The sequence below is a fragment of the Halichoerus grypus genome, chromosome 15, assembly GCF_964656455.1.
Source record: "Halichoerus grypus chromosome 15, mHalGry1.hap1.1, whole genome shotgun sequence".
Taxonomy (NCBI): domain Eukaryota; kingdom Metazoa; phylum Chordata; class Mammalia; order Carnivora; family Phocidae; genus Halichoerus; species Halichoerus grypus.
In genome coordinates, this window is record NC_135726.1 from 34,747,522 (window position 1) to 34,759,822 (window position 12,301).

The 12,301-nt window shown below is 37.9% G+C and overlaps 1 protein-coding gene across 4 annotated transcripts in view; it reads right to left on the bottom strand.

Annotated features, from left to right (window-relative positions):
• The window catches only part of PHKB (phosphorylase kinase regulatory subunit beta), a 289,132-nt gene that overhangs the window by 12,149 nt on the left and 264,682 nt on the right, over positions 1–12,301 (bottom strand). For all 4 annotated transcript variants that reach the window (XM_078062851.1, XM_078062849.1, XM_078062852.1 and 1 more), the window contains one exon: positions 5,993–6,127. In XM_078062851.1, the coding sequence (XP_077918977.1) occupies positions 5,993–6,127 (135 nt within the window). The remainder of the gene's footprint in view (positions 1–5,992; positions 6,128–12,301) is intronic.

Below are 12,301 nucleotides of genomic sequence, written 5' to 3' on the forward strand. Positions count from 1 at the left end.
GGAGTCTTTTGGGTTTTCCACGTAAAGTATCATATCATTTGCAAACAGTGAGAGTTTAACTACTTCTTTGCTGATTCAAATGCCTTTTATTTCTTTTTGTTGTCTGATTGCTGTGGCTAGGACTTCTAATACTATGTTGAATAGCAGTGGTGATAGTGGACATCCCTGCCATGTTCCTGACCTTAGTGGGAAAGCTCTCAGTTTTTCCCCATTGAGAATGATATTTGCTGTAGGTTTTTCATAGATGGCTTTTATGAAATTGAGGCTTGTACCCTCTATCCTTATACCTTGAAGAGTTTTGATCAAGAAAGGATGCTGTACTTTGTCAAATGCTTTTTCTGCATCTATTGAGAAGATCATATGATTCTTGTTCTTTCTTTTATTAATGTATTGTATCACGTTGATTAATTTGCGCATGTTGAACCAACTTGCAGCCCAGGGATAAATCCCACTTGGTCGTGGTGAATAATCCTTTTAATGTACTGTTGGGTCCTATTGGCTAGTATTTTGGTGAGAATTTTTGCATCCATGTTCATCAGGGATATTGGTCTGTAATTCTCCTTTTTGATGGGGTCTTTGTCTGGTTTGGGGATCAAGGGAATGGTGGCCTCATAAAACAAGTTTGGAAGTTTTCTTTCCATTTCTAGTTTTTGGAACAGTTTCAGAAGAATAGGTATTAATTCTTCTTGAAATGTTTGGTAGAATTCCCCTGGGAAGCCATCTGGCCCTGGGCTTTTGTTTGTTTGGAGATTTTTGATGACGGCTTCAATCTCCTTAGTGGTTATAGGTCTGTTCAGGTCTTCTATTTCTTCCTGGTTCAGTTTTGGTAGTTGATACATCTCTAGGAATGCATCCATTTCTTCCAGATTATCGAATTTGCTGGCATATAGTTGCTCCTCATATGTTCTTAAAATTGCTTGTATTTCTTTGGTGTTGGCTGTGATTTCATGATTTTATTTATTTGGGTCATTTTTCTTTTTGATAAGTCTGGCCAGGGGTTTATCAATCTTGTTAATTCTTTCAAAGAACCAGCTCCTAGTTTCGTTGATCTGTTCTACTGTTCTTTTGGTTTCTACTTCATTGATTTCTGCTCTGATCTTTATTATTTCTCTTCTCCTGCTGGGTTTAGGCTTTATTTGCTATTCTTTCTCCAGCTCCTTTAGATGTAGGGTTAGGTTGTGTATTTGAGACCTTTCTTGTTTCTTGAGAAAGGCTTGTATTGCTATATACTTTCCTCTTAGGACTGCCTTTGCTGCATCCCAAAGATTTTGAACAGTTGTGTTTTCATTTTCATTGGTTTCCATGAATTTTTAAATTCTTCTTCAATTTCCCTGTTGACCCATTCATTATTTAGTAGGATGCTCTTTAGCCTCCATGTATTTGAGTTCTTTCCAACTTTCCTCTGTGATTGAGCTCTAGTTTCAAAGCATTGTGGTCTGAAAATAGGCAGGGGATGATCCCAATCTTTTGGCACTGGTTGATACCTGATTTGTGACCTAGGATGTGATCTATTCTGGAGAATGTTCCATGGGCACTAGAGAAGAATGTGTATTCTGTTGCTTTGGGATGGAATGGTCTGAATATATATGTGAAGTCCATTTGATCCAGTGTGTCATTTAAAGTCTTTATTTCCTTGTTGATCTTTTGCTTAGATGATCTGTCCATTTCAGTGAAGGGGGTGTTCAAGTTCCCCACTATTATTGTATTGTTGTCAATGTGTTTCTTGGCTTTTGTTATTAATTGGCATATATAATTGGCTGCTCCCATGTTAGGGGCATAGATATTTACAATTGTTAGATCTTCTTGTTGGATAGACCCTTTAAGTAGGATATAGTGTCCTTCCTCATCTCTTATTATAGTCTTTGTTTTCAAATCTAATTTGTCTGATATAAGGATTGCCATCTCAGCTTTCTTTTGGTGTCCATTAGCATGGTAAATGGTTTTCCACCCCCTCACTTTCAATCTGGGGATGTCTTTGGGTCTAAAATGAGTCTCTTGCAGACAGCATATCAATGGGTCTTGTTTTTTTATCCAGTCTGATACCCTGTGTGTCTTTTGATTGGGGCATTTAGCCCATTTACATTCAGGGTAACTATTGAAAGATAGGAATTTAGTGCCATTGTATTGCCTGTAAGGTGACTGTTACTGTATATTGTCTGTGTTCCTTTCCGGTCTATGTTACTTTTAAGATCTCTCTTTGTTTAGAGGACCTCTTTCAATATTTCTTGTAGGGCTGGTTTCGTGTTTGCAAATTCCTTTAGTTTTTGTTTGTCTTGGAAGCTTTTTATCACCCCATTGATCGCCAGGGTGGATTCGGCTGATCTGGCTGGCTAGGCAGGTGTCCCCTTCCTCCCTCACCGCTCCATGTGCATCCCTCCTGAAGCTGTGTGCTTGGTCGAACAGGACAAACTTCCCCGATAGAGGAGGACCGTTCTTCAATCAAGGGTATACGAGTAGCTGCGCTCCCCTGCTAGAACCTTCAAACAAGCTCTCCTTCTATTTTCAATGACAGCCTAGCTGGATATAGTATTCTTGGCTGCATATTTTTCTCATTTAGTGCTCTGAATATATCCTGCCAGTCCTTTCTGGCCTGCCAGGTCTCTGTGGATAGGTCTGTTGCCAGTCTAATGTTTCTAGCATTGTAGGTTATAGATCTCTTCTCCCGAGCTGCTTTCAGGATTTTCTCTTTGTCTCTGAGACTCGTAAGTTTTACTATTAGATGTCAGGGTGTTGACCTATTTTTATTGATTTTGAGGGGGGTTCTCTGTGCCTCCTGGATTTTGATGCCTGTGTCCTTCCCCAAATTAGGGAAGTTTTCTGCTATAATTTGCTCCAATATACCTTCTGCCCCTCTCTTTCTTCTTCTTCTGGGATCCCAATTATTCTAATATAGTTTTGTCTTATGGTATCACTTATCTCTCGAATTCTGCCCTCGTGATCCAGTAGCTGTTTATCTTTTTCTCAGCTTCTTTATTTTCCAGCATTTGGTCTTCTATATCACTGATTCCCTCTTCTGCCTCATTTATCCTAGCAGTTAGTGCCCCCATTTTTGATTGCACCTCATTAATAGCCTTTTTGATTTCGACTTGGTTAGATTTTAGTTCTTTTACTTCTCCAGAAAGAGTTTCTCTAATATCTTCCATGCTTTTTTCAAGCCCAGCTAGTATCGTTAAAATCATCGTTCTGAACTCTAGTTCCGACATCGTACTAATGTCCGTATTGAGTAGGTCCTTGGCAGTCAGTACTGCCTCTTGTTCTTTTTGTTGAGGTGATTTTTTCCGTCTTGTCATTTTGTCCAGAGGAGAATAGATGAATGAGAGAACAAAATGCTAACAGGGTAACAACGAGACCAGAAAAATATACACTAAACAAATCAGAAGAGACCTGAAACTGGGGGAAAAGGGAAAGAAAGAAAAAGGAAAAATATGAAAAACAAACAAACAAACAAAAAACTGGAATATGATCAAATACGATCAGGCTGGTGCATAGATCAGTGCCACACACTAGATTTTGGTTGTATTTTGGTCTGTTAGAAGAAAGGGCCTCCCAAAATTTTAAAGAAAGAAAAGCTTATATATGTACAGAAATAAGGGTAAATACGATGAAGGGATGGAATATGACTGTAAAGATGAAAATTATAAAAGATTTTATAAAAAGAATTGATAAGAAGTTGGTTGAAAAAAGAAAGAAGAGGATTAAAAAAAAAAAGGGAGATAGAATGTGATCAAGCAGGAGACTAGAACAAAGCCATACACTAGAGAATTAGGGTATATTTTGATCTGTTAGAAGAAACTGTATCCCAAAATTTTAAAGAGAGAACAACTTTATATATATATATATATATATATATATATATATATACACCTATATATATATATACACCAAAAATAAGGGTAACTACTATGAAGGGATAGAATATGACTCTAAAAATGAAAAATAAAAAATATTTTTTAAAAAAGGATTGAGAAGATGTTGGTTGAAAAAGGGAAAAAGAAAAATTCAAAATAGGAAAAAGAAAAAAGAAAATTAAAAAAATTAACTTTGAAAGACTAAAGAATCATGGGAAAAAAGCCATGAATTCTATGTGCAGTATTCGGAGTTCTGCCGTTCTCATTGATGGGTATACTTGGTCTTGGCTGGCTGTTCTCGCTGATCTTATGGGGGAGGGGCCTGTTGCCGTGGTTCCCAAATGTCTTTGCTGGAGGCAGAATTGCCCCACCCTTGCTGGTCCGGGCTAAGTAATCTGCTCGGGTTTGCTCTCGGGAGCTTTTGTTCCCTGCAAGCTCTCCATACAGCTTTGGAAGACAAGAGTGAAAATGGCAGCCTCCCAATCTCCACCCCAGAGGAGGCGAGAGCTCGGGGTCCTACTCCTCAGTGAGACCCCAGAGAAAGGCAGTCAATCACTCCTCTCTCCCTGGTCTCCAGCCGCTCCAGATTTAAAGTGCTCACCCGGCCTGTGACCGAGCGTTTCTATCTCTGGCGCACCACCCCGTGTGGAGTCTCCAAACCCAGCAGATCCCTGTGGAGTCTCCAAATCCAGCAGATCCCTGTGGTGCACTCCCGCGCCGCTCCTTCCAGGGGAGGAAGGGGAGTCTCCCCAGATCTGCCACTTGTTGGGTCCCTGCTGGAAGAGCAGTGACCTGACTGTGCCGCAGATCACGGTTTATGGCAACCCCGAGCTGAGAGCTTGCGCCTCAGCTCCGTCTCTGCAGCCAGCTTCCCCGCTCCGATACCTGGGAGCTCTGCCACACTCAGGCACCCCTGGTCTTTCTGTGACCCGAGAGTCCTGAGACCACACTGTCCCAGCGAGGGTTCCACCTCCCACTTAGCCATTGGAGTGACGTCCCTCAGCAGAGTCGACTTCTAAAATTTCCGATTTTGTGCTCTGTTGCTCTATCACTTGCCAGTAGCGGCCGACAGAGACTCCCTCCCCCACCGTGTATCTTCCCGAATATCACCTTGGATTCACTTCTCCACACGTCCTACCTTCCAGAAAGTGGTTGCTTTTCTGTTCAGAGTTGCTGCTATTGTTTTCTTCAATCTTCTGTTGAGTTCGTAGGTGTTCAGAATGGTTTAATCCCTATCCAGCTGAATTCTTGGCACCAGACGAAATTTAGGTCTCCTACTCCTCCGCCATCTTGCTCCTCCCCCCTCAGATTTACTTTTGTAGAAGACTTCTTTTCTAGGCATATAACTATACCACCTTAGAAAATACCAGGCAGGGCGCCTGGGTGTCTCAGTTGGTTAAGGGACTACCTTGGGCTCAGGTCATGATCCTGGAGTACTGGGATCGAGTCCCACATCAGGCTCCCGGCTCAGCGGGGAGCCTCCTTCTCCCTCTGACCCTATCCCCTCTCATGCTGTTTCTCTCTCTCTAATAAATAAATAAATAAAATCTTAAAAAAAAAAAAAGAAAATATCAGGCATACAAATAGTGCTAATAAATGCTTGCCTAAATAATGATATTAAAATTCTTTCTGTAATAAAATATTCTTCAATTTGATGCATTCCACAAGTATTTGTTTTGTTCTTATTCTAAGCTTAGCACAAGTTAAGTCTATGAAATGGTTTAGCCCTGTATAAGTTCATAGTCTACTTAGGGAGACAGAGTTACAGGCAACTTATTCAAATAATGTTACCAAACTCTTATCTTTATGCCAAAATGTTGGGAGGAGATGGTAAGTGCTACAAAGATTCAAAAAACGGAACTGACCAACACGGTATGAAGTTTTACATTCTGTACAAAATAATAAAAATTAAGAAACACTGATAAAGTACACCTGAAAACAGTATAAAATAAAATCAACACAAAACCACAAATGAAGATAAACATTTTGATTAGTATCTTTGTGTACACTATCTACCATAGGGTGACCTCTGATACTTTGCTGCATTTAATTTCTTATTACTATCTTATTAATTTCATATATATCAAAGTAGGATGTCACTATAAATCCAGAGTGTTCTATAAGTAACAACGGGTCCTCATTACCCTCCATTCTGTTGAGGCTGGAGAATATCCAACAGAAGCTGTTTAATTTCACTCGGTGACAGCTGATACAAGTCTCTGGCTGGCTTGTCTCCACCACGGATCTGTAATTCATATTTCATAGCATGGATGATCCACCTGAAAGAAAACAGGAGAAGCATGAATCAGTAACTCTTGAAATAAAATCACCTTGTGCTTCTCACAACAATGGCCTTAACGGCACTGACCCACTGAAAGGGTAATATGAAGAAAAAGCCATCTGAATTTTCTGAACCACTGATATAATTACTTCCATCAAGAATACATGACATGATCGATTCTTAAAAAAGAGGGCTGCTCTTGCACATGTGGTTAGGTAGTAAACACTAAAATAGGTAAGGACTTAGGTTCTTCTTAAATGAGATTCTACCAACTTGGTATGAAAGTATACTGTGTACAATAGCTGCTACGCTATTATTTTCATAATACTAGATATATGCAAAAAACAAGTAGGATAAAAACAATTCATTGGAATTGGAAATGGGGTGAGATATGCTATTACACAAATGTTCCTTTCCCAGGAAGGACAAGCACTTACACCTATTTCCTTTACTTTGCAGTCATCCCCTTGTCATTGGAGGGGACAGAGAAGTATCTGCCTTTGAGGTACAAGGACACAGTTAGTCATAACTCAATCATATGAGTATATTAGAGAATGTACTTTAACCAATAGATTTCAGAAGAATCTCCTTTACAGATATTTAAATGCTGTTCATGTACCTATTCTTAAAGAATCTATTCTTTAATAGATAAATGCTGTTCATAAAATAATTACTTTTATTGCAGAAGAAGCTTTAATATAATTACTTAGGCAACTGGAGTACTACTTGTGTGCCTTGTATTTTCCAAGGTAAAATATTTGATTATTTTATATGTAAATTATTTCACTTTTTAATTTAAGAAGTTTTTAATAAGTATTTTTACACTTTCATCTCATTTCTTTCATTTACTGTATTCTGAAGAAAGAACTTAGATAAACTAGTTATGCAAACCAAGGAAAAAATGGAAATAATACCGTGCCTTAGGGGACCAGAACTCTACACACCATTAGGAAGAGCTAGGGAATTAGCTTTACACAGCAGATTCCCAAACTTTATCCTTAAATCCTTCGGTGAATACTGAATAAAAAACAGAGACATTGCAGCTCAGCAACTAGAAAGAATGTGCCTTCACTCACCCATGATACTTTGTCTCCCAAAGGGAAGCTGTGTAGCCAATCCACTGGGAGAAACATCTAGTTACAGCAGTGAAGATTTAAAGTGCCTAAGTTACTGCACTCAAATATGTCATTATCTTTGTCCTGATACACTTTGAAAGACAAGCTACAAGGCTATTGCAGGTACAGAGGATGAAAAAGTTGGGTGGAAATAATCAAAAGATTAAAGTCCTTCTTTCTGCCAAGGCTGCTTTGCAAAACAACACTGATGCATCCTCATGGGATACCTTTAATGTCTCTCAGAGGAAAAGTATAAGAAAAGTGTGAAGCCTTCCCAGCTGAGCCCAGGTGATATAAGCCTGGCGTATGTCCCTGCCTGCTGGGCCAGCCCACACGCCACAAGGCAAATGTCCCTGTTCTATGACTGCTCCATTCTCACTGCCATCTGCTAAAGCAGCTCTCAGTTCTTTTTCCTATCCTCTGCCATATTCTTTGTTGTTGTCATTTCTAGCAGTTAGGAATTTAACTAGTCTACCAGTTAATTGCACTGAGATGCATGAGAGATAAACAAGGACAAAACATAATAATTTATTATTATTACTACTATTACTGTTGACAGTACATAATAAATATTTAATAGTTGCTCACTAGTAAGAACAATAAAGATGACAAAAAAGCATTTGCAAACAACAAAATAAACAAAATGTTATATCAGCTTAAAAGCCACAAGGATATAGTTACTTTGGATGCTTTGATGTTAAAGTTGCTTATGAAATTAGCTGTTAAAATAATATTTCAGTTATAATAAACTGCTCCATGGACCTCTCTTTAAATAAAAAAAAAAGTTTTTAATTTTACAGGTTATAATTGTCCTCTATTATTTTCTTTATTTAACATTTAACATTTACATTTGAGGCAACTTAGTATAAAAGAAAGAACATCAAATTAAAAATCTAAAGACCTGCCTTTTGGTCTCAACAAGTCAATGGCATGAAAAGAAAAGTAGGGGTTAGGGGTCCTATTCTGGACATAACAAATTGAAGAGACATAACAAGTGCCACATGTGGGCCTTGTTTGGGATCCTATTTTTTTTTTTTTAAGTTCTTTTGGGGACAACCACAGAAATCTGAATAAGAACTGGGTATTAGGTGATATTAAGGAATTACTGCTAATTTTGTTGGGTGTGGTAATGGTATTGTGATTATTGAGAAAATGTCCTTTTTAAGATATATATACTTATTAAAATATTGAGGAGTAAAAGCAAAAATGTCTGGAATTTGCTGTATAATCTACAGCCAAAAAGAAAAAAAAAAGATGAAGCAAATATAGCAAATGTAAATTGCTAACAATTCCCTATACCCATTTAAATAATGGGCACATGGGTATTTACCAAATTATTCTATTATTAAACATTTAAATTTTTTATGATGAAAAGCAAAAACAATAAAGATAGGCTTAAATATCAATTCTGTAACCAACTGTGTCCCACTGGCAAATTATTTTTCAAATGGGAATATCACTATTACTTGTTCAGCTCATTTTATGGAATTATTTTGAGGAACAAATAAGACAATGTATGTTAAAAAGCTTTTGAAATTACAGAGTCATAAAAAATGTTAGCAAACTCCTTTTTTAAAATTTTTTTATTATGTTAATCACCATACATTACATCATTAGTTTTTGATGTAGTGTTCCACGATTCATTGTTTGTGCATAACACCCAGTGCTCCATGCAGAACGTGCCCTCTTTAATACCCATCACCAGGCTAACCCATCCTCCCACCCCCCTCCCCTCTAGAACCCTCAGTTTGTTTTTCAGAGTCCATCATCTCTCATGGCTCGTCTCCCCCTCCGATTTCCCCCCCTTCATTCTTCCCGTCCTGCTATCTTCTTTTTTTTTTTTTCCTTAACATATATTGCATTATTTGTTCCAGAGGTACAGATCTGTGATTCAAAGTCTTGCACAATTCACAGCGCTCATCATAGCACATACCCTCCCCAGTGTCTATCACCCAGCCACCCCATCCCTCCCACCCCACCCCCCACTCCAGCAACCCTCAGTTTGTTTCCTGAGATTAAGAATTCCTCATATCAGTGAGGTCATATGATACATGTCTTTCTCTGATTGACTTATTTGTTAGCAAACTCCTTTTATTTGACCTCTGAGATTCAGGTCGGAAAAAGGTAATACAATTTTTACACTGAAGTCTTGGAGTTACTTAAGCAAGGGCCAAATCCACTTCAGGAGGTGTCCCCTTCTAAAATAAATAACTTTAAAATTAAAAAAAAACTAACTTTCTAAAGTCCTCCAAAACTTGAGTTATTAAAACTGAACATTATTTATCACATTTACCTTTTAAAATCTTTAGTACCATAAATAAAGATAGTTGGAGATCTAAAAATTTCCCTCAGGTTTTTTCCTTCTGTTCACAAAATCTCAGTAGTTCTGTGAGCCAAATTATAGAAAACATTGTACTCAACAGTCACCAAAGAAAGAAGGTGACTGTTTTTCATACATTCTAGCACAAATGAATATAACTTATCTGCCAGATTATTAAAATACATTTATTCATTCAAAAATGTTGGCCAAACTAATCTTTTTAGCTCAGAATTCTTCAAAGGACTAAAAAACCAGCAAAAGCCTTAGACATAAAACACTATACAGCAGTCAGAGACAGAGAATGTAAATTACCAAGTGAGAAACACAGTTAAAAAATTCAAAGACATTTAATCCATTTTTAGAACTACTAATATAAAAGGGCATTAATTCCTTTGCATGAGAATATCTCACTTCCTACCCTCATTCCCGCTGATAAAGTCATCAAATCTGATTTGACAATTTCGATGTAAAAGCAGTTAATGCAAAATGGGGAAAGAAAAAGCAAGCAAGCAAAAAAGGTCAAAAGAATGAAGGTTATCCTTGGACCACATCCGTATAGATTCAGTCTGTCTAAAGAACCAGGGACATGCTCTACTTGCCAATAAGCAAATGAGAAAGTAGCAGATACACACGAGTGACCAGATCAACCTTCATGTGTATCAAGGTTTGACTTGAGGACAATGAATTCCTCAGCACTGCTGGGAAAGTATGAAAAGGTGGAGTAGCATTCCTATATAGTCCTAGGGATAACCTTATCCTTCTAAAAACTCTCTTGTTGTGAGGTTAGTAAGCATATTGTGTACATATTGGTACTTTTCTTTCCAACATGCCCCAATCAAGGAGTGAAATATACAATAAAGTACATGGGAATCTGACATCACTGGTAAACCAGGACAGCTGACATTTTCTGAAAACATGCCTCTGATTCATAGCAACTTTAAAAATAGTTATTTTGAGCCAATTTGAAGATACTAAGAAGTGTTTGCCAAGTTTGCTGTTAAACAAGTGAATGTATAACTCTCTGCAAGCATTTACTAAGCCATATAAGAGGAGATGGGAAAATTGGGCAGGAAGGGACTTTTTTGCTTGATTCATATTAATACAGAGAGGGTGATAATTTGATAAGGCAAACCGAGCTTCCTGTCTGGTAACTGGAGAACAATGACTCACTCACTCTACCCCTGAAATAATCAGAATAGAGGTAGGAGAGCTCCATCATCTCACTTCCTCACCTCGTATCAAATGTCAAAAACAAAGACCTTTGAATGAGTATCAAGCCATGCTAATGAACTCAGACTTCTAATTACCTCCTCCTTTCCTTTACTGCACAAGCAATGTTATAGTCTAGTACCTATGACACCAATGGCCTTCTCTAAGCATCAGATGTGTGATCCACAGACCCAGTTGTGGGCATCAGAAGACAAGACATGTCCGAAGCATAATTGCTTACAGAGGATGTCCTGGCAGTATGAAAAGCAGAGATAAAAAAGGCCTGATAACATATATCCTCAGGGGTGATCTCCCACTAAAGCGTGACTGACAGACCTAGAGCAGAAAGCAGTTGATTGGAGGTCTTTACAGTAATGGGCCTGTCAGGAACTTGATCTATTTCAACATGAAAGCTGGAGCACAAATCAATAATGAGACAGCAAATCAAATCATTATCAGACTAGAATACCATTCCTGTGAGCAGGTTAATTTTGTTCACAGGAGTGCCTGATAGCAGTAATGTTGAGAAACTGCACTGGCAGAATTAACCTTGGAAAAAAGAGAAAAGAAACATGGTAGCATTGATTTAAAGCAACTGAGGCAGCAGGTGATGTAAATAAATAAATTTGAAAAACCCAAAAACCTCAGAGACAAAGGTTAAAACAGAGAGATAAAAGCACACATAGTGCAGAGGAACTCTGGGTAAAGGTACCATGACTGAAACAAACATTCTTATTTCTTATGTCCATTCAACCTAGTGAATGTTGGCATTTCAGGAGGAATATGGTATTAAAAGCTGACTGAACTATCATCTCTTTATTCACAATCAACAAGAGAAACAATAGGAAAAAGTTAGATATGAATGAGTCTGAAATGCTTTAATTAACCTTTAAAGAAGTAAAAAAATAATGTTTTCTATAACACCCCCCCCCTTTCTTTTAAAATCATGCTGCAATCACTGTAATACACAAAGGGGTGATTTAGAGGGGAAACAAGTTCAACAGTTTATAAGAAATTTGACATTCAAGGACCCTATAAATGAATACTTTGCTCATCATTAAATTAAAACCTTCTAGGGACTAACTTAAGGTAAATTCTTATAAAGAAACATATAAGTACGTTTCTGCAGCTGGCAGTAAACTAACATGCAAGGAAGCCTTTCACTTAGGGAGCTGAGATCTGAGTAAAATTGATTAAGGATAAAGTGCAATAAAAATATATTAAAAAGATACAAAAATATCTTTTTCCTTTTCAGAGGGACACTATCACAAGCCCCACAGACATGATAATTGTACTTCTCTAGTGTTGTCTGATATCCCTAGACTAGAACCAAGGTTCCAAAACCTTTCTGTTAATGTGGTCGAAGAGCACTATGGGCACAGGTATAAGGGGATTTTGGAGGGTTTGCCAAATATTTCATGAGGGATGATCAAGGGATGGAGGGGTGAGACCATGTTACATGGCAGCAGAGTATCCAAAAGGGATTTTGAGTTAAGGTTTTGCATGAAATGTTTGGGGATCACTGCAT